The sequence below is a fragment of the Triturus cristatus genome, chromosome 5_2, assembly GCF_964204655.1.
Source record: "Triturus cristatus chromosome 5_2, aTriCri1.1, whole genome shotgun sequence".
Classification (NCBI taxonomy): Eukaryota; Metazoa; Chordata; class Amphibia; order Caudata; family Salamandridae; genus Triturus; species Triturus cristatus.
In genome coordinates, this window is record NC_140588.1 from 487,828,908 (window position 1) to 487,853,062 (window position 24,155).

The 24,155-nt window shown below is 42.3% G+C and overlaps 1 protein-coding gene across 4 annotated transcripts in view; it reads left to right on the forward strand.

Annotated features, from left to right (window-relative positions):
* TBX20 (T-box transcription factor 20) overlaps positions 1 to 24,155 on the forward strand; it is a 117,886-nt gene that overhangs the window by 12,267 nt on the left and 81,464 nt on the right. For all 4 annotated transcript variants that reach the window (XM_085607482.1, XM_085607484.1, XM_085607485.1 and 1 more), the window contains exon 2: positions 461 to 698. In XM_085607482.1, coding sequence (XP_085463608.1) covers positions 461 to 698 — 238 coding nt within the window. The remainder of the gene's footprint in view (positions 1 to 460; positions 699 to 24,155) is intronic.

Here is a 24,155-nt window from a genome sequence, read left to right on the forward strand (position 1 = left end):
ACATATTTTGAGGGTGGACATGTGAGTTTGCTATTTGGATTGAAAAAGAATAGTGGAAGGATAGAGGAGGGAAGGGTTTGCATTTGTATAGCGCTTGCTACCCCTTATGAGTGTGTTCCTATGCTACCTTAAATACCCACGCCAGAATAATTATCACCTCAACAAACGATGTATACTGTTTTATGATGTTATTAACTAGAGACATGGAGAAATGTGTGTACGGCAGAAAACAAGACATGGTGTGGGCAGGGCGTGAAGCAGCATATTTTACCATTCTGATAGCAAACGTGGAAGCTGGTGGTAAGAACGCGTTATCTGTAATGTTTTTATATCTGGCATCATCTCCACCTGCATTTCATTGCGCCTACCATGGGCCATGTATACCGTGTATCCTTTACCATGGGCTCGAGGCCGTGTGTTTCTGGGTGTCTAACAGCGCCCCCTTGTGTCTCTTCCCCAGAACAATTCGTGGAGAAGTCGTCGTGCGCCCAGGCCCTGGGGGAGCTCTCCGGACTCGACCCCCACGGAGAGTTCAGCGGCAGCCCCGTCTCGGCCCTGTGCACCGAGCCCCTGATCCCCACCACCCCTGGCACCCCCAGCGAGGAGATGGCCAAAATCGGCTGCAGCCTGGAGACCAAGGACCTGTGGGACAAATTCCATGACCTTGGCACCGAGATGATCATTACCAAGTCCGGCAGGTGAGCGGGGCGAGGGAGGGACTGCAGCGCTGCGTAATGGCACACGGCGTTCTAGGCGCAGAGTGCTTACCTCCGTACAGCAGAAGAGATTAGATGGTGGGTGGCGGGGAGAAAGGGCGAGACATGCATTAGGACATAAAAAGCATCGAAGACGTGATGCAATACGATTTATTTCAGGTTACATGGCACAGAACGCTCTTATTTTTGGCCCTGTTATTGCCGTGAATAGAGTTATTAAAAGGTGACAGTGGACCAATCAGCTATCACTGTTGGTGTGCGAGGTTTCGTCAAGAAAACAAGTTATAGAAGTTTGTTCGTTGTGACATGTAAGCAAAATTATGTAATAACGTCACTTGTCAACAGTCCCAGGTCAAAGAGACGAGGTATGCGGAGTCCCTCCATACTGAGTTAAAGAGGGTTGGGAAGTAAATTTCTGCCTAGTGTGCATGTGCGTTAATCCGAAGTGGGGAACCCCTTGTTGGGCAATGAGCGCCGGGCTCTATCAGTCTGGGACTTCACACTTCAGAAATTCGCGAACATGATATATATGAAGCTGTGGGAAAAAGTACCAAGGAAGATAAGAGAGATAAATGAAAAAGAAACAACGGGATAGAGAAACGATTAAATAAAGCACACGATTGATGAAAAACGGGACAGAAAGAAAAAGGGCTACGAAAACTCAAAAGAGATAAACACACAAATGAACGGAATGTGGCGATTTAGTGAACTGCCAGGAATTAAATACAAATAGCAAAATGAAGGGGAAACTAAAAAAGACAAACAGAAAGCAATTCATTGAAGAAAGGCGAGAGAAGTAAACATAAATGAAATCAAAATACCAGGTGGAAGACATGATGAAAGATAATCAGGGGAAGAAGCTGAAGAGAAAGAAAGAAAGAGATGGAAACACCTGGTAGAAGAAAGGATGGAAGAAATTAAATCGGGTGTCGAAAGTTAATAAGCGATAAAGAAATAAAAAATGAATATGAAATAAGGATTGTCAAAAGCTGGGACTAGAAGGAGGAAACGGGGCGTGGATTGGATTAGTTAAGGACACACTAAGCTAAGAAAGAATGTTTCAGTAAATAACAGTCATCAAACTCGAGACATATGTAGTTGTATTCAAACGTAATGGCCAAAATATGTTGTTTTAATTGTTGAAATAAACATCCCTTAATGTATATACATGCAGTTAGAGTGCATTATAGGGTGTTTATTTTCGCAGAAGATCTCATTTTTCTCAACTTCAGCCTATCAGAAGTGATGTCATGTGCCTTCAAAGGAAGTTCCTAAAGGGAGGTGGGCGGGTCCTTGTGCTGTCACTCAGCGTCAGGCGGAGTAAGCTGCCTACTCCTCGCCACCAGAGGCAGTCTTACTTGGGTCGTCTGTCCTGCCCCTCCTAGAACATTCAGGGTCCATCATAACAGTCTCGTTCCCTCAAACGCTAGCTTGTTTCTAGCAAACCCAGCAATGGCCCTGGATCGCGTCGGAAAGAAGTACAGATGGGGCGGGATCGGGCAGCAGATGCGTCAAAAGAGAGGTGGGGTGTGTGTGTGGTGGGGGGGAGGCAGTGCAGTAAAGAAGAGAGCGTGCGGACAAGGAGGGTAGCAACAGTGTCAAAGCTTGGGTGCCTTGGGCCCAAATGCAAGCAGGCACGGTAAACGTATGGCCATCCCTGTACATTCGTCATCTCATACGTATCTACCATATCATTCTTTTATCTCCCTAGAAAACACACAGAGGGTAAAAAAGCAGCTTTTTATCAATGCGCATTTTCCAAAGTAAAATACATCTTATTGAACATTTTGCATTTAATATTAGGGTGTTTTAAATACCCTAACTACCCTTTAATTGTAGCACAAAACCATAATCTCATAAGGTCCCAAGGACAGCTCCGCGAGTCTAGAACGAGCCCAAGGACAAATGACGGACTGGGCCGCTGCTGGCGCCTTCACGTGACAAACAGAGAAACATTCCGTGAAGTGAGAAGAGTGACATAGTTCGCTGCCTTGAGTCACGTCACCTCCCTATCGAATGCTCTATTACACTACGCCAGGAGTTTATGTCTCCAAGCCTATGGCCTGTGAAAGATATACGACTATTCGTCGTGCGGCGTATCAAGAAAATGACAGACTCGAAAATGACTGCGTCACGTCCCCGCCTCACTCTCACGGCGGCAAGGGCGCAGACATTCCTCAGCCTCCGCAGTCACTGATTATGTTCCTGTAGGCATACACTGTCACATTCCTGTGCTATCTCTTTGCCCTTCCTTCTGTATTCGCGCCCTCCGTCTATCGTCTTCTTACTCGACCCGTTAACCCCCTCACCTTTCTCTCATTCTTCATTTCACACATTGTTGCATTTCTCCATACAACCGTGCTTGCCTCTCTTTTTCACTTCTACTTCACGTTGCGCCTGTAATTCTCCACTTTTTCTTCTCCTTCTAAAACCAGTCTCTCCTTCTCCCAACCTTCCTCTTCCCCACCTTCTCTCTCCAGCTTTCCAACTCTCTCTCAATATATATTTAAATATATTCTCCTCTCTCCTTCTGCCTCTATCCCTCCATCGTCCCCTCTCTGAAATTCTTCTTCACTCATTCTCTTCATTTCTCCTTTCTACTCGCCCCATCTTAATGTTCTCTGTCACCACTCATCATCCCTTTACCCATTTGACTTTTCCCCAGCCCACTGCTTCTTTTGCCACCTCTCCTTCCCCCTTCTCAGTCTTGATTCTCTCATCTCTCTCCCTCTTCTTTCTAACTTCACCCCCCTTCCTTGCATTTTTCCTCTATCACTCCCTCGTAGTTTCACTTTTAACTTCATCCCAATCCGCACATTTGCTTTCTCGTTTTATAGTGCTCTTCTACTACCATTTCTGTTTTCACCCTGTCTTCTTAGCTCTTCTCTCTTTCATTTAATAATTCCTTTCATCTTACCCTCTCGCCTTTTCATTATTAAGCCACTTTTAAACCTTCTCCACTCTCCTAACTGCCCGCCTCTTCCTCCCCTCCTTTAATTCTCCCCTATTCCCTCTCCCCTCCTCTCTCATCTTTCATCTCCCTCTTCCTCTGCCTCGGGTGATGTCAGAGTCTTGATTATTGTTTCGAGTGGATAATAAATACCTCAGCACGAGACAGAGGGCTGCCTGCACGCACAGCCACGCTCTGCCGCGCTCAGCAGCAGCGGCCGCCAATATAAACAGGAGCAGATCATTCGACTGGTGAAGGCCCGGAGGAGATCGCTCATGTTCCGGTTGCGTGTCAGGGTCACGAGCATTGGCCCTCCGAAATCCCTGTCCTGCTCATAATGAGGCAGCCACTGAGTGGACGGAACTGCTTCTCTCTTCTTTTCTGCAGTGCGTTTGCAGCCAATGAAAGGGACGAGATGGTAGAGGACTCGGCCAATGAGGAAATCAGGCGCCATGACAGTGCCTTGTTCTAGGGATAGGGAGAAGGTAGCACCGGCAGTATGCCTCATGGGAGGTAGAGGGGAACGCTAGGAGGATGCATGTAACATTCCAAGTTGTAAAATTCAGGGTTGGGGGTCCTATCAGACCTGGCTTTTACTCCGATAGCGGCCTGGGAGGCACAACATTTGGCGCACTCTCTCCCATTTGTCAGTGTGTTGGGAAAATGGGAGGGGTAGCGAGAAGGTGAGGGGGCAAGAGAAAGAAGAAAAAACGATCTTCTTAACAGTGTTTACAACACTTTTCTTTAGAGCCCCGCCCCCTGTTAGAGGGAGACTGCTGCCCCTGCTCTGTTAAAGGGAGACTGCTGCCCCTGCTCCAGCGACCCTTTGAAGGTCGGTGTCCTGGGCGTGGGCCCAGCTTACCCAAGCTAAAGGCCAGCCCTGGGTCCTACCAGCTGCTAAATCTCCTCGTTGTTACACCTTTCAACTGAAGATCATTTCACCTGTAAATAGGAACAGAGATGACTCGTCCTATTGCCAATGAACACTGCTAAGTGACGCCCTAGAATGGAGTGTTGCACTTTTTTTCATAGGAGAGCTGTGAATCATCGAGCAACAAGTCCGAGATCCGTTTAGCAAAAAAAAAAATAAAGCTTTCAGTTATAGTATATGCACGTTCTACTGCTTTCATTGGCCCTACTTCAATTTCATTTAATACTTAGTACACTGCCGGAAGCATATCACCGCTGGACTTAAATATGTCAAAGAAGAAAGGCAGCAGACCAAGGGTCGCCACGCCTATCCTGTGTTCCATAAAAGTAGAAATCAAAAAATCAATTCCTATTTGCGTACACTCACTATAGGCACCTGCTGCCAAGGTGCAACCTATAGACCAAGGACATTGTAGTGATACGAAATAGAGGTGCACCACAATCAATGTTTATTATATGAGCGAAAATTCCATTCAGATACCAAGATGTATTAAATTCTTCTCTTTATTTTCTTTTTCTTGTTCGTTTTAAAAAGATTCACACGTTTACATCGAATACATCCAACTCGTTTCGTCCATAAAAATGGACTTCTTCAGGACTGTAATAAGTACAAACAATATATAAATACATATACAATAATATAATCCATAACATGACACACAAACAGCACATGAAGATTCATGTAAGACAAACGCATGTGACAACTAATTACACCTAGCAAACAATACAAGTGGTGTAATTTCCCAAGGACAGAGACATTCCTACCAATATGTGACACATGGCAATAAAAACCATAAGACATCAAAATCAACTTACATTGTTAAAAAGATAAAATGCAAAAATTGCAGCTTCCATTAATAAAAAACAATCAAATGTGTCCATTATCTACATGAACAAAGAGAGATCTTTCAAAACCAAAGACATAAAACAGTAATTTGTCAAAAGGTCATCATGCAGTGTGCTCAATAACAATGCTTGTTCAAATTATCTTTACTTCATGACGACCATACATTAGAAAATGGATTTCATATTTCATTATATAATGTGTAATGGTCTCTTTACAAGGTGTTTTATGGCAATGAACAAGTCTAGAAGGAAACAGATTGCTCCATACTTTATATCAAGATCCATGTTGGTATTGCATTTTAGACAACAGGACTGCCAATACTACCAAGGTACATAATTATAATGAGGAATGTAAGTGTCCCAGTCCCCAAAGGGGAGCATACATTAGTCAACAAAAAACAATCCAAGTAATTGTTATATTATACTCCAAAGAGCAATGAGAAGGTTGTATGGAGTACTATGAAACACAGAGAGTCATTCGAAATATCTATACATACCAAATTCAGTTTAAATATCCAATTCTCCAATCCAAATACATCAACCAACCTCCACTGTGGTTCCACTGTATTTGCTAAATAGATGGTCAGTGTTTGTCCGACCAGTTATATGCACCTATTGACACAAAATAGTAACTACCATAAGGAAAAGCCAAAAGGTTCGCATGATGGAGCCGAAGAGTCAAAGCGTACATTGCAAAAATGCCTACCAAGGCATTCACACAAAGAAAATATTATTATGTACCAAATTCCATTCTACTGTAGAATCTTCCACTAAAATCTATCAATCAGTATCAACTAGCCTGAATGTTGAGATTATTATTACATTGACTGTAGGGACCAATCTGTCCCGTTATGGCACCTGTAGATAAAGAGAAGAATGCCATGTAAACCAACACAATGTATAAGTTCATATTATTGATCACAACTCCACTCATGGAGTGCACACGTCACCAATCACCCAAAAGGGCTCAACCGTTATAGCAATAAGCAGAGAAGTAGCCCATAAAGGATTGTTTTATATAGCAGTGCATCGCTACCCAGATGACCTGAAGTGGTCATTTGATAATTTTGAAATACATGAATAGTAGGCTCACGGGTGGCAGAGAGTTCTGATGTAGATAAACTTTGGTGTTCATGGTAATGGTTGTGGCTGTCCGTGATCGGCCATGTAGATCCAAAGAGCCCTTTTTCCTTTCACCTTGATATAAAAGGGGTAGGCTGCTAACTCAAGTCCCTGATCCAAATTAAAAAATGGTCAAACTTCATCATGCAGTGCACAAAAAGAGACAGGAGTGAGCCGTGCATCCTGGACTGGCTAACACGTCCATTTTTCCTTTCAGTGATGATACAACGGGAATAACAATCAAGCATGGAATTCAGAAATGTGCACACCAGCAACCAATATCAATGCACAACGACATCACCAGTGAACCACATATGGCCACGAAATCCCAACTGATGCCGCCTACCCACAACACTCAAAGCAACCCTGAAGACATGTATCGTGAACCCAAAAAAATATTTAACACAAACTTCTCTGAACCCTTGTGTTAGTAGTGCAGTCATACTTACTTCAGTTGGTGCTATTAGCCTCACAGGTCCACCCACTTCACATCCTGGGAAGTGTAATCATGTAGAAACTTGAGTGTTCGCCCACTTCCCTTTTTTAAGGACTTCCTTAATCACCACAGATATATCCCACCTGTTCACTAACTGGTCAGCTAGTTTATATCAATCAATGGCCAAACTTATCTAAGAAACTGCATCAGCCATTTTGAATTGGAGTAAAATATCTCGCAAAGGTGCCGGGAAATACTAATTATTTTTCCTTGATCCTCAAAACTCCAATGTATTAAAAAACAACACCCAAGGCAATGTGAAGACCCAACACAGCCAGAATTAAATGCAAGAAAATCTGAACATGACAACACGCCATACTTGAATGAAAAAGCCGCAAGTTGGTCGAAAAGCTCCCACAGCAGGCCGGCCATGTCTAAAAACAATTGCGAACGGCTGACACAGTCTATAACTGATCCGAACGCGTATAATTGTGTCATCACAGAAAACGATGGGTTATATTCACAAGAACGTGTGCTAAACATCACCAAAAAATGTTACCACAACTTTACACATCGCAGCCTATCGCGGGAAAATAACCCTGTGTCAACGTGGAATTCACAACAAGGCGGTACCATGCGATAGTCTGCCGACACCGCGGACAATGTCCGCGATACAACTACCTCAACGGAGATAAAAACACAAACCACAACACGAAAAAAGATGCGATGGGCCCATTCGTGATGAGGAAAGCAGGGATAAGCACCGCCAGGACCGCAATATACCTGGAAGGCGGGAATAAGCACAATTTAAGCCTGAAAAGAAAGACAAACCACACAGAAAACAGCCAAGCACAATGGAGGCAACCCGAGCCAGCAGAAAACCCCACAAACCCCATTGGCAACAAAACATTGTACATGGCAGGCCATCTTGGACAAGGTGAATGCAGCGTGAGAGCGGAGGAGGATAATGGAAGAAAACCAGAACATCAGAAATGATGTGAAAGGCACAAACAAGCAGAAACACGCCAACAACAAGAAGGCAGCAATGCACACCGGAGGTGGGAGTCCAGCGCCACACCAGGAGCTGGATAACATGGAGGAAATGGTGTCCACCACATCAGTCTGGAGATGGTGGCAGGACTCGGGGACCGGAAACTGCCAAAAACAACAGAGGGAGAGGAACCAGCAGGGACTGGGGGGACGGGGGGAGATGGGCACATTGACACACATGCATAAGTAAGCACAGCACAACTGCAGACAAGCCATGCCCAAGAGTAACAACACCAACCAGGAGCACAAGTCACACAACCCGGCAAAATCACACCACTGAACAAGCACAGAAGTGAAAACCACACTGCCTGAAAGGGAGAAGGGTGAGCCAAATCAGAGCTGAAGGGACATCTCACACACAATGCAATACACACACATAGGAAGCAGAGCACCCGAACATCGAACACAATGTGGTACAACCACCAACATCTGCACAACCTAACACAGGACACAAGTGCACCCGCCTGTGGCCAGTAAACGGCCATACGCATCTGGCTAAGCATGAAACAGGGACATGATAATGCACAAGTCCAAACCCACAGTCCTGATGGGGTAGCAATGCACGTATGGCAGGGAGGCAGAGAGTCCGTGACATACACATTGGCATAGAAATCAAGACACAACACAGTTGGAGACAAGTGAAAGTGAGGAAACTTTATTAACAAGTGCGTGTCAGTACGGCCAAGAGAAGTGCCACAAAATACAGACCAATGCAGCAGAATGTCTGAATGAGGAACATAGGAAAGCACCCATGTCCACATCGGGGGAGTCCATCACCAACACAAGTCAGTGCCAACCCGCGTTGGTTGTCCGCGCCGGGAACATGAGTCCAGGCCAATGCAGCCATGTCCACTGTCGTCTTGGGACATGTGACCAGATTCCCAACAACGCAACCAGGCATCGGGACACGTGCAATGGGTCAAATCCAGTTGTGGCTGCAGGTACCTTGTCACTTGTCCATGAACGCGAGTGCAGCTGCGTAGGCCAACATCTCCAATGAGCGATCGTTGTCCGCCACATCTGACATGTTGATGTAATCCATTCGCTGACCCGGACAGATGTGCTGACTACAACCACTGGACCCAATGTGCACCAAAGCCCAATCGGGTAGTAGCTCAATGTGCTCACTGCACATGACGACTCGTGCAATCTCCAAGGTCCAGTTTCCAGCCTGCATGCCAAACATCCATGCATGCCATAAATAGGCATCACGGTGACACTCCTGGTCGTGGGCCAACAGGGGGTGCACACACACGTCGTAATCCAGGTCAGCTACCGTCACGTTGGAGAGGCAGTCATCCATGGACCAATCGAATGTGCATGAGCGACAATGCAACACAGGCTGAACGCAGGTGACGTCCGCAAGGATGAAGCTCAGCCGGTAATTGATCCACAGCACTGCCAACGGCAGTGCCCCCAGTACATGCAGCAGACGTGCACGGTACAGGTCCATGTAACTGGAGTTGAGCATGTGTCCGGCATGGTCTGCCATTGCGTCAGTGGCTCTGCTTAAAGCGGCACAGGCTTGCCCAGCGCCAGTCCTGTGGTTGTAATGGCACAGCTCGGTGCACTGAGCAGTGTCTGTGTGCAACGGGTGCAGGCCTGGGGTGGGGTGGGAGTACGTGTGAAGGCCATTTCACACACAGTAACTACGACCAAGGACTTCTGCATGTGGGATGTGTACACGGTGGTCTCACGTCAGGCAGTGCATAGGGTGGGAGTCGCAAGCAAATGCTATCGTATCTGTCAGGGGTGCTGCCCAGATGCAAGTTCCTGCTCGGAGCTGCAGATGTGCTACCGCCTGATAGTTCAGACAAAGGATCTTTCATCCCTACAGTGTCTTCACCATTTGCATTCATACAGGAGATGGACAGAGGCCTGTTGTGGGTGTGGTGGGATGTCTGCGACCTCGGGAATCATGGATGATATGCCCAGCACGGGGCACATGAGCGGCCTCACTGTGTGTTACATTGCCACACAGCTGCTCTTCTCTCCCACGAGCCCCCACACTTGTGTATGCTGCCTCTGTGGTGTTCCTGGGGGGGCGGGACGGGTCCTGGGGGTGGTGGCGGGCCTGGGGCAGTTGCGTGGTTTTGGGCCCTCATGGGTATCCGAGTTGCATGATCATTGTCTCCATGTCATCTGCGGGTCATCCGGTGTGGCTCTTTGCTGGGCTCCCTTTTGTGCTGCAGGTAGTCGTCCTGCTTGACACCAGCAAAAGGCAGGTGTTAAATACCTGCGTCTACCTCAGTTTATCGCGTGGTTTTGATTCACATTGTGGATCTGGCAGTTCGTTGTGAAAGTGGTGTTGTGGTTTTTTCGTGTGTTTTTGCATGGGAACGCCTACTCTGCATCTCATAAGGGTTAGTTGGTGGTGTCCACCGGGAAGATACATTTTGGGGCAGTTATCGCAGGTATACTGGCGATGTCTGCAGTTTGCACCAGCTTGTGAATGGGGTGTTAACTCTATCGCCACTTTGATGCGTTAAGGTGGAGATAAATCGTAGATAAGTCCTTGTGAATATGCCCCAATATGTCATGCCAGACCGGATTTGAGTCAAATATGTCGCCAGGGTGCCGGAGCAGACAATTCTATCTTCCCCAAATGTAAAATCACCAGTTCATGCATTAAAATTACATCTAGAAATAAGGACACAACTTTAATCCGTATTGTGCCCATAATCGAGTGTGAAAATTACTGGGTAAATTAACACGCCAAAATCAAATGAGATGGTAGTTCATCAGTCAGAAACCACTACAAACGGGTCGACCATCTCTAACCGGGATTGTAAACACAGAGTTGATCCCAAACAGTCAAAAGCCAGATGGCATTTCCCATCACGATAACGTATATTTTCCCTTGGAAAAATTGCGCAAAGTTCCAAAAGCTAAGATTAAAAAAATGATGGTGCATAGGTTTAGCGCAATTGATCTATAATCCAGATAAATCCACCAAATTCGTCTCGGAATAGCTGAACCATGGAAAGCCCCATTATGCCCAGACTAGTAGGCAGGAGGGAATCAAAGTTATTATCATATCAATCACAGTGTACCTACAACCATAAAGATCACCATCGCCAGATAACTGTCATGATGCCTTATTTTCATTTGTAAAAGTCGCGCAAAGCTTCAAAATCTAAAATAAAAAAAATAATAATGGTGCATAGGATTACTGCAATAGATTTATAATCCAGATAAATCCACCAAATTGATATCAGGATAGCTAAACCATAAACAGCACCATTACTCCCAGACCATTAGACAGGAAGGACTCAAAATTAATATCATATCAGTCACAGTGTATCTAGAACCATAAAGAGCACCATTATGCCCAGACAATTAGACAGAAGGGAATCAAAATTAATATCATATCAATCACAGTGTATCAGGAAACATTTTGTAGGGGAGAGTATCAATTCCAAAGGGAAATATGGTAACCCAGTGTCACCTTTAGAGGCTGATAGCACGTTATTAATCTTTTGTCAGATTGCCTGGTTCTCATATTATCGATCGGAAGGGTATGGAAGGCTGAGTGGATAGTCCTGAGTCATGCTTGTGTGCTACGAGTGACGCACAGATTCTTGCAGGGACTGTATTAAGCCACTGTGAGGTCCAATTGTTGACCAGAAGCATGACCGTAGGTGACATGCTGTTTACTGTTCTATTCAGAAATGTGTTAACAGCACATCACACACATGGGCAGGCATCACCCTCACACATCACCCTTGATGAGACCAAAAACAAAGGGCAAAGGTACCTTCTGGAAGAATGAAACTGGAAGGGAGCTAAGAAGCGGGAGGTGGCCAATGCACACGAATACAGATAGCTCAATGGCACCCTCTCTAAACTGAAAGAAGATACATTGATGCACAAATGTACATTGGCTCATATGAGACAAACCAAAACAGGGGCATTTTTGCAGAAATCGGTTGCTGAAAAGCTGGAGCACCACATTTGTAAGCCCAGTCGTGGTCCCAGGTGTTGGGTAGTCCTATTCTTTGCCACGCCATAGAGACTCAAACCGTGCCTCACTGATGAGGCCGAACAAGGAGGAAATTGTTCTGGGTTTACTTGTGTTCCCATTCAGAGGGGTGTGACTTGACAGTTTTACTGGGCTCCCCTTCTGGGATGGGACCAAACTGATTTGCACATGGCTGATCTTTTCTGTAATGGCTCAGTTAGCATAAAATAATGACATTAAATAGTACCGAGAGCAATACCCATTTGTGATTAATTCCAAGCAGTCCACCCATCATATTTTTTCTACTTTTCTCTGCAGAGCAATGTGAACCAGTTTACTCTGATGATGAGCTGGGATAGGGCATGGAGTGACCATGTCATCTTCAGAAAAACTATTTAAAGCCCTCTTTTCAGAATCTTGCCTGCTGTAACACCTATTGTGAAGCGGCTAAAGTCGCTTCAGTGCTTGGGCACTGGAAGTAGGGGTGCCGAATGAGGCACACTAAAAATAACCATGCTGCTGTTCAGAAGATGAATAAACAGTAAAGATGTCTTTACATTTTGCTTTTGTTTTGTCACAGGTCATATGTCAGGTGATGTCTTCAGACAAATTTCTCCTTGTTCATTTAACGTGGTGCTTGATGTTTACTTTTCTTTCTCTGACTGCAAAGATAGAGGTCTTGTAAAGTGAACTACCTGACAATCTTGCTTGGGTAGAGGGAGTATCAAAGGGGTGGGGAAAGGTGAAGGATATCAGTCACACAACAACATTTAAATACCTGTAATGAGCTGTACAAATATTTCAAAATATATCAGCAGTTAGGAAACCAGAAGCAAAGCACATTTTTGTTTGACATTCTGAAGTGTGATGGAAACAAAGATTTTAATAAGAACAAAGCAAATCAAAACATTTGTTGATATGCAAATGGTAAATATTTTCTGAAACCCCATTTCCAACCATTATTGTTTGTGTGCTACAGAGCCTACCGAGAGTTTTGCCATGCTGCCGAGCTGGGGGCTGATGTCACTGCGGTGGGGGCTAATTTTGTTGATGGAGACCTTCGTGTGCTTCGAAATAAACAAAGCAAAACGAATTTTGTTCATCACACGCAGTTCCCCATCAACAAAATCAGCCCCAGCTCGGCAGCATGCCAAAACGCCCGGTAGGCAGTCCGGCCCTGGTGTGCTATATCATTTTACTAGTAAAACTGCATGTCAGTGAGGATTTTGCAGCCACATCAATGGAAAGTGCACTGTCTGTAAACGACAGTTCGCTACAACACTATGATTAGTAACATATTTGTGGCAGTGTGCTTCAAAAGGCGCCACCAGCCACATACCACGCCCTTACCACTACACTGCTGACTCTTTTGATATACTTGCTCTTTGTGTGACGTTTGGAGTATGACTTCAGTGATGTAACATTAATGGCAGCACCCCCAACTGTGAAAATTGTTTCAGTATCACCTGCTTCAGTGACAGACTTCATTAGTTAACTGTAGTGTGGACCACCACTCTGCAGGGTTTGTGATATCAGCCGAGCGTCCCTACACATGCTCTGACGAGCCAATGACTTTGCCTACTTCTAGGGCATTTGAACATGGCGCCTTGAAAAAACGACCAACGCAATTAAAATGTGTTAGTCAGTAAATCAAGTTCATTTGCATAATTAATTAAAGCCATTGCATAACATTTCTATAAAAATAAAAGTAACCAATTCTAATACATTCGTTTAAAATAGAAAGAAAACAATTAAAAAAATCGCAATTTGATCGGTGGCAGAGCGCTCTGCATACTGTTTTTCCCCAAACCCAGTTCTTTCCTCATAATTAGTATATTTTCTGTGTTTTTTGGGAGGAGAATGTCCCCGTGAATTAATCCAGTTAAGGAATAAAAGTCGCAGTGCCTTTTAGTGAGGTCACACGCCGATATTTTGGATGTGTTTATGTCGGGCGCAGCTTCTGAGCTGCAAGTGCCCCGCCCACAGTGCGAATTACGCAGCATCCATTTGGTCTAAATAGACCTCTTTTTGTAAAAACTTTTACACGAGTTTTTGGAAACTCGGGGCAATTTTTTCCCCTTTGGCAAACAATGAATTTTAGCCAATGAAAACGCAACTGTTTGTATCAATTTCATACCAGTCTACTAGGCCGAATCTTTGAAAAATATTGCTGGCAAGTATTGTTGCTTTTAACTGGGCCACAATCAACCATTTATGGGGCATATTATCAAGGACGGCGTTACAAATTATCGCTGGTTTAGCGGCAGAAAACTGCTGCTAAAGCGGCGATAATGGGCTTGATAATCTGGCCTTGAGAATTCCAATAGAAGTCCATGTTCTGGTGTGAACATGGGCTTCTATTGGAATTCTCCTTGTCATAAGGTTGTAAAATGTTATTACTAACTTGAAAAATGACACACTCAGAAATCTCTGACTCTATCTAGCACCCTACCAAGAAACATGGACGGCCTGACATCTATTCAGGATGTTCTTCCACACTGGCTTCAAGACATGCCAACAAAAACACCTCTGTCATCAGCAGTGAGACGCCTAATCTGGTGCAGCAGCGGGGATGTCCGTGGGCACATGTGGGAGGTATTCTCATGGGTGACTTCACCACCGCATGCTGAAAGATGCCGCGCATAGCCCCTCACGCTCAGCTGCTGTTGAGAAGGGAATTTTATTTTAACAGATTTCTGAAAGAATGTGTTTATTGAATACTTTTTTGATAAATATAATGAAGATCCCTCCACAAGCAAAGTTCAGAGTTGTGGAACACCATCTTACAACACCACTCGAAACAGACCTCCAGGAATACCCCAGAAAGGTGAAGACACCAGCTTCGCTCTGCAAAGGGCAACAGCATCAAAACAGGAGTACACCTGAAGTATGGATTACATTTAGTCCCATTGTTTTTCAACCTGTAAAACGAATGTGCACTCAAATAGCCTAAATAGATACCTACGCTTGCAAAATAGCAATATAATAAAATATAATAATAAATGCATGTAGAGAGTACCTTAGAAGGACCTAGAGACCCGTTTTCAAGATAATTGTGCATAATTATTATTTTTAATTGGGAAAGTATGAGACAGGTAAAATACAGTTAGTACAAAAGAGAATTATAACATATGCAAGTAACCAAGGCGTCAATAAATCATAACAAATTGCATTGTCATACGTACATAACCAGCAAAATTCATATAGTTACTGAATCATTTAAAATCTTAGAAAGGTAGTCAGGCATACCAAGAACACAACCTTCCCTAACTGGAGCCCACAGTTTTTCCAATTTGCGTCTCTTCAGATTAGAGTGAATAATTGTGAGTCCCAGACCACAGGAAAAAATAATCTCATGCCAGCAAGCCCTGGGATCAGGCGCTTTGCACTGCAGCCATGCCCTAGCAATTCACAATGTGGCCACGGTGATAGCATAAAAATAGATCAGCGCCATATTGTGTAAATTGAGGTGTTATGGCCAAGCATAATTAACCTATGGTCATAATCAACATCCCCCTGTAGCAGATTATTTAATCTATGAAAAACCGAAGTCCAATATGAACTCAATGAGGGGTAAGTAGCAAATATATGAGTAGCAGCTGACCCTGGCATTGAGCACCTAAAGCAGTCAGAACAATTTATAAGGTGTATAATAGGCATCATATAATGCCTTAAATTTTTTTTCTTTCAATCGAGCCACATTAAGGATGCCTTGAGCCAGGTGAGCACTAAGACGAATATCCCCTTCGGTCACCACCGAACCTAAATTCTTGGTCCACTTATCTGCCAACTGTTGTAAATATTATGTACTAGGGCAAAAGAGAGAACAAGTATTGTACATGGTACCTATTGACCGTTGTTTTGGCAGGTGGTAAAATTGCTCCAGGAATAAGTTAGGGGCAGTGAAAAATCCTTAACGGAAAAGTGGTTGACAAAATCCCTAAATTGGAGGTATCTCAAGAAACCCTGACGATGTGCCCCATGCTGACTCTGAATTTCTTCAAATGGATGAACTACGCCATTAGTAAACAGTTGGCCAAGTTGCTTGATGCGGATCTGGTGCCAAAACTGAGAATACCCTTCTTGCAATAATAGATAAATCAGGATAGCTACTATGGGAGTTGAACTTATTAAAAGTAGAAATTCCACAGTATATTTCAGTTGCATTCCAAATTGCATGATAAATTGCCAGTGTCTTAAACCATGTGCGTCTAAAGTAGACTGTATCAATCAAACCCATCACCATAGCTAATGCATAGCTAAAAACCTGATACTCTGGAAATAGATAAAATATCACTCATTCCTCCCCATGACAGCCCTAAGTCGAAGTCCAAAAGAGGAAAGAAAATACAACCACAAAGAAGGAAGAGACATGCTGCCCATTTCACAAGGAAGTTGCAAGTACCAAATAGCACCGTATGAATCCCTGCCATCAGGGCTCTATTATTTTAAAGAATTATTTAGGAAGCTGCGGTAGTATAGACTGAAAAAATTTAGAAAGCATGGCAAAATAGTAATTGTAATAAGATTACAGAGACCAATCGGGTCCAGCCAAAGCTTGTCCCATTTCTTAAAATTGTCAAAGATTCATAGTATAGCCCCATGTAATTGATCTCAATCACACGCTCTGTGCATGGAAATACACAAACTCCCAGTTAGGTGGCTTCCTTCACATTACAGGGGTCGGCAAGGACCACAACAGAGCTAGTTACAATTTTAGTTTTTCCAATATTCAATGTATAGCCAGATTCTGTGCCAAAGTCAGTCGTTGCGACCTCAATACCGTCTAGAGCCTGAACAGGAGATGACAAAAAGATGGCAATGTAATCCACAGAACTCATCACCTTGGCAGCAAACTGGTTTAGATGTAATGGAGGTATAGTATCCAGAAACTTCAATTTCTGGATAAAGGGCTCTAAATATAGTGCAAACAATAGTGGTGACAGAGGGCAGCCCTGCTGAGTGCCTGCTGAGGTGCACTGCTGTCCAATATTTGCCCATGTTTACAATTCTAGCAGATAAAGAGGTGTAGAGAGTCTTAATTGCACTTAAAAACTGTTGTCCAGGGCCCACTTTTGACAAAAGCTCCAAATGTAAGCCCCACGCCACCTTGTCAAAGACCTTCTCGACATCGAGTAGGATCAGTCCAGCAGACTCACCCATTGCTTTTGCTACTTCCAGAAGAGAGATAGCTGTATTGACATGGGCCGTGTTATCTGGTCCTGGAATAAAGCAATGCTGCTGATTGTCCACTAACTTGGTTATGACTGAGAATAAGCAATTGGCCAAGATACGAGTACACATTTTAGTGTCCATATTCATTAAAGAAATTGGATGGTAGGACCTGCAATTGAGCATATCTGTATCCTTCTTTAAATAAATTGAAATACATGCTTCTCCCCATGGCTGTAAGGGACGGTTTTAAAAGCACAGAGTAGGGGGTGGGGGGCTGGGGTAGGTTTGAGGGTGTGGGGTTAATTTTTAGGCCTCAGGGTGGGCTAAAAGGGTCCTTTCCTTCTTTGCCTTCTGGTACTCTCAAAATCCATACATTATTCCCTCTGAGGCAATTTTCAATGTCCTCCACACATCTCGTCTCAACATCTTGAGTCGATTAACTGCCTACCCGACTAGGAGGAAAGAAGGGAAAGCTCAGCTGCTTCAGCTGCGTGCTGCCATCATCGTCTCAGCTGTGTCTTTCTGCCTCATCCACCTGCATCCTGCCTCTGGATAATGGTGCATAATTTCTAACAAAATTCCATGTTGCATTGGTGGGTCTAAGTCATTGTCTAGCTTTGGGACTGTGTAATTATTCATGTAGCTACATAACTCGGTTATGTTCACTTCTCAAGCTAAGATTACAAACATTTCCCGAAGTAACATGAAGGAGAACTATACTTTTTGGGTGTATGTCAGAATATCAATTGCAAAAACAGCAACTGACAGAAATATTTTGTCCTGGAGATCCTGTAGGGAAAAGCCAACCCAGTAGATTTTCCGTTATTAAATCAGATGGAGCTTTATGTTACAATATTACTGTAAATAACATTTTGATTATTATATTCTTGCACCAAACCATATTTTTTCAAATATTGTATTGTATTGTATTGTAATTGCATTTATATAGCGGTTAGTACCCCTGACGAGGAGTTAAAGCGCTTTTTCGGCTAGTAGTACGCTACTCCAGAACCCAGAAAGGATTAGTGTTGAATTAGTATAGTGAAATATGAAAGTGATTCAAGTGGTGGATCGGTTAGTTAATTATTTGGATTCAGAAGGATAGTGGATGGATAGAAGAGGGAAAAAAGGTTTGTATTTATATAGCGCTTGTTACCCCTGATGGGGTGTTGAAGCGCTTTTTTTCTTTTGGGCGAGTAGCACGCTACTCCGGAAACTCATAAAAGATTAGTGGTGAATTAGTATAGTGAAATATGAAAGTAATTTGAGTGGTGGATATTAGTGAGTTATTTGGAGTGAGAAGGATAGCGGCGGGATAGAAGAGGGAAAAAAGGTTTGCATTTATATAGCGCTCGTTACCCCTGATGGGGTGTTGAAGCATTTGTTTGGGCGAGTAGTACGCTACTCCGGAACCCATGAAGGATTAGTGTTGAAAATTAGTATAGTGAAATATGAAAGTAATTTGAGTGGTGGCTATGTTATTCATTTATTTGGATAGAGAAGATAGAGAAGGGTAGCGTCGGGATAGAAAAGGGAAAAGAGGTTTGCATTTATATAGTACATAAGCATTATGTGCATATAATTTTAAATGAAATTCAGTAATCAAGCAAAAATAATGCTACAGACACACATTTCAGGTACATGGGTTTTGCAGCCAGTATCACAGGAATGAAGTCTTAGAAAATATTAACCGACAAGTAAATTGGGACACCTGAGGGACAGGTTAATCTGTTCACTACGGAAGACCAGTGGGAGGAGCTTCTCAGCAATCTCCTTGCACCACATGACGATGCCCCTGCCACCCGTGATCAATATGTTCTAAATAAGTAGTGGACTAATAAAACTAAGTTCTGTGGAACTGTAAAATTAATGAACAGCATTAGAAGCAGCGGAGGTTCTGGTCTGGAAGGTCATACTCTACTTGGTTCTTAAACAAGATTCACAGCTTTGGGCACATGTTTTACGTAAGTCATTTAAAATCATTGTGGAACGCGGGAAATTGCCACTAATTGACTTGGGTGTATCATGAAAGTAATAAACAAAAGAGGAAACCCGGAAGCTCGCTCCTCTTACAGGCTCATCCCTGTAATAGATGCTTCATCTAAGTTTTTTGCTGAGATGGTATATAGTCATCTGGTAGAATGGGTGATAGAGAACAACTTAATTCCAATTGAGCAGGCATGATTTCGCCTAGGAATGAACTCTCAACATGACATACATTGATTTACGTTTGACACAATGGACATGGTGGATACAATGAACCAGAACTTACTCAGGAAAATTCTGATCAACGAGGCAGCCTACAAAGCCTCCCCGTCATAGTCATATATCTACACTATAAACCATGGCTAAGCTTCAACATGAGCTAAAGGTAGGGAACTAAAAAGTTCCATACTTGAAATGGGCTTAAGCAAGGGTGGGCCAGGCTCCATTACCTTTTTATTTTTTTTCTTAAACGTTTACCAATGGCTTTGAAGATGGCGAGAGGTTTACACAAAAAATTGTCAGACAAAAAGTAAACCTACTGCTCTATGCAGGCAACTTTATTAATATGAAGACTAAGCTAATTGAGCTACAGAGAAAAGTGGGCACTTTGGACATCTCATACTTGCAAAATGGTCTTGTGATTAAGTTTGACAAAACACAGACCGTGACTTTATGAAGAATGTCCCCAAATTTGCTTGCTTTATTAACAAGGTTAAATTACCATGGAACAGCAGTAAACAAAATTATGAGGATCATCATTTGGTGCACAATCGGTGGCCTCATTCAGTTTAATGCTAAATATGGAGGTCTATCCATTGTGCACATAACAAAAAGCTTCTGCCATTGTTAACATGTGGTGTTGAAGGCCTAGTATTGGAAAATCGCTCTGACGACAGCGCATTGGAAGCCAAGCAATTGAGGCAAGCTTTGAACTTGCCAAGTGCTGTTGTATTAGAAGTGATAATGATCGAAGAGGGTTTATGTGCTCTGTAGGGTGAATATGGCATTCTGAGCATTACAGTTCTGACTGCTAAAGCCCCATGTGATGTCGCTATACGTTTGAATGATATTTGGACTAGCGAGCGCATTTATGTATGGAGGTTGTGGTTTAATATTATTAATCTATTTAATAAATATACAACCTGGACCAAGTTAAAACAATTTTAAGAAAGTGTGAATGCACTCTTGCTCTAAAGACGCATTTTAGATTGATGGCAAAGGAAATAGCTTTTAATTTAGATCGACAGAATATATTAAACAAGAAGGCACTTCAATGCCTGCAAACACAATCGCCTGTGTTATTGGCAGAACGGCACTTTAAAGAAAGGACCATGCCCAGAATTAGGAGACCATCTGATTCTAATGAGAACTGACCTTTTCAAAAAGTACCAAATGCCAAACTGAATTTGCCATTTTTAAATTGTTGTGCAACCTCAAACAACAAGATAAAACCTCACATTTACTTTTGACATGTCCAACCGCATCGAGAAATTGTAAACAAATATTTCAGAACAGTTTTTATGCAAGCTGATATAAAGACAGTTGACAATGCTTTGAAATAATTTATTCAGACTCGAAACTACTACTTCTCCCATAGGTGTTGCATTGTTTGTTAAAATGATTTAAGGTTAAGTAAGGCAGCTTTTTAAATTATTGCGTAATGAGATGGCTATTTGGTTTTAATTTGTTCATTGAAATGGTATTGACACTATTGTTTACTGCGTGGATTGATACGGTAAATGTTTTTAACAAACTATGCAACAAACATTGATTTAAATATTGGCAAATCGGAGATAATATAAGTAGTATTCTACCACAACAAAGTCTCTTTTGATGTCCCTGGTAAACCTTTGTGAATATTCTTAATTTTATTGTAAGGCTTGAGGACCCGATCATATGCAGGACATAGTCTCATGAGATCAATCTATGCTTTATCAGTAATGCCCAATAAGATTTTCTGGAATCAGGGCATCCATAACAATATAGAATGCAAATGTCCTCATCCTACAGCAATATGGAGAGTGAGTGGAGATGGGTTAAGAGGCTTAAATATGGGTATTCGGCACATAAATGAGTAAATCCAGAGCACTTAATCTGACATACAATTTGCCTCCACTCCCTTGTAAGCCTACAAACAGCAGTTTGGAATCATTTCCTGCTCATGAAAAGTGTATTTGAAAATGTAGGGTTATTCAGAAAGGTCAATTATACTCTTTCCAAAGTCTTTTTGTAGCTAATGTGACTATTTTCTACCATTTAACGTGCAGTGTTGCCACTCTCACAAACCAATGTGGCTGAATTCTGATGATATGACTACATTTTGATCCTTCCTAAATGTATCTGCTCTATTACATGACGAGGTCAGGTGTTAGAGTTATTCCTTCTCGTCCAAAAATTGAAATAATATTGGTCTAGTGTGGGCCCTTTCTGAAATGCTGATACTTTCATCTTAGATTGTGTCTTTACTTAAGGGAGCCAGAAAGATTGTAAATTGAGACAAACAGCAAACCCATTCTGCTGGCCAATTCTGTCAAGCGTCTTGAATCTTTTGTGTAAAGCAAGGTGAATCTTCCCATCAGTGTTTTAGATGAGGAAGATTTATGACTGACTATTGAGCTGTCATGATAAGACTCAAAATGTCTGTCCGTCTAAAGGAGGCATTATGGATTTATTTCAGGTTTTAACAAGCTGAAGGCACTCTCATGAATAAATTAGTAACTGGAACTGGTGTATTAAAATGTCTTGGTTTTGGGGTATTAATGCATTTTTATGCAAAATAAACTATCTTTGTGATGTTGCTGACTTTCATTATAGCCAGAATTGCTTTATGTAGGGAAACATCGTTTACACCGCATGCAACACAACGCATGCCATTACAACGCATGCCATTACAACGCAAGTCGGAACAACGACTTGCTCTAGGGGTCAGAAGGTGTTGGATTTAAAATCCAACACCTTCCCCACTGTTGCACAGACTGGAGTTGGAATAGTAAATTATACTATTCCAACATCCAGCTCCCCCGTAGAGCCAGTCGTTGTTCCGACTTGCGTTGTAATGTCATGCGTTGTTACAACGCGGTTGTTGTAATGACTTCGTTGTAATAGCATGCATTAAAAAAGCATGCTATGTAACGTGGCATATTCCTTTATGTATATTTGCAAAGCACCAGTGTGTCAAGGAGAGATCTAATGGGAGAGAAAATCCTTTGTTTGCTTTATTAAAGATTTTTTTTATGTGTTTCTTAAGAGTGTTGTATATTGTGCATTTATGATATTTACACTAATCACACAGTCTTTTCTCTTGGGAGTTCCTCATACAATTGATATGTCTGAAATCAATTTCTGGCTTCATTTCTTTTCCTTCTTAGAAACAATTAAATTTCACTTGGACATCCTGGGGGATGAGGAGGAGCGTATGTTATTTCTTCTTGTAAAGAAAGTATTCTATTAAAACCTGACACAATAGGAAGTACATCTTTTTTTGAGAGGCATGTTTATTTAAGCTCTGCATGGAATTTCATTTTGTAACCGGCTTATGTGCTGCACTATTTACAAACAATCAGGTTGCACTCTGGCTTGGTGGTGTTACCAGCAGGTTTCTGTTTTTTCACCAACGTGCGAGTAACAGTACACAAGCTTCTTCCTATGTTTCTAGTGAGAGAGATTAAGAAAGCTTACAGAATAAAGGGATTTTGTTATTTTGTGAGATTGAAACGTTCACTCATGATACTCAAGAGCTTCTTGTTTCAAGAGACCAAAGCTCTAGTTGGCAATCTGTAATGGCAACACTTTCTTCTGAGGATTGATGACCCAGAGTGGCCTTTTTAGGTCTGGCATGATGATAGAGCTGTCTGTAAGACCTATTGTTACCAATTATTTAAAACATACATAGAGTCAGCTTTTGCTCCATCCATAAGATTATTAATGTCTCACCTCATGCCATTGACTCTTGTTGTATCATCCTTTCAATGGAGTGTATTGCAATCCACGAGGGACTGTTTTACATCTCAAAAGAACACCTGATAATCATATATTAAGTTATTTATCTTAAAGATTCGTTGTATGTGGCAACACGTATTTAATTTCACTTTAGTTGGGTTTTTTATGTTTTAGCCTGGACTTAAAATGCAAGCCAGAACATTTGGCTTTCCAATGCTTGCTTCAAGGGATTGCTGGGAAAGCAACCATTCTTTTTCAACCATAAATTAAGTTTTAGTATAGAACAGTCATTCATGGCTGTTTTGTTGTTCAATGTGTTGGACGATCAGTCACAATTTTATTTGGTCCTTGACATAAGAATTCAAATTAATTATCAGTATTGATTTAGGTATTAAGATTTTTTTTAAAATGCAGATGCACTTCAATGAGCACCATTACTTTACAACAAAGGAATCCTCAAATCATAATAATTCTCTCAGATCCCAGTTTTAGATGCTGACATTGATGGCTACCCAGGGTTCAGTTTGATGATCTTTCATATTACATTTTATGGTGTTTTCCATTTCTAGGATGCCAATAGGTCTCTTGGTCCACTCATAGTGCTACAATCAAATAGTCCTCGTCTACTGGAGAAATCTTTGTCCATCTAAGGATGTATGAAGTCCAAATCATTTGGTGTAAAATGTTCAGTTCTTTAAGCCCTCTTGGCAACATCATTCTGGTATTTGGCATATTTCCTTTAAATGTGTTATACAAGTAGGTTGCATTTTTGGTAATCGAGAACTTCCTAAATGTTGAATGTAGAAGATGCTCAGCCATTATCCTATTGCTGGATGTCCTATATTGAAATACATGGAAGCATGCAATACCCGTATAAGAATTGCATTTAACATACTTATTGCAGTCTATTTGTGACGTCACTACCTCATATAATAAAATCATGACACAGATTTTCTGCTGTTATAATTTACAGTTGAGTTGTGATGTTGCAATGCCTGCTACCACAGCCAGTAACCATTTTGAAAAGTTACTCCATGAGCCGAA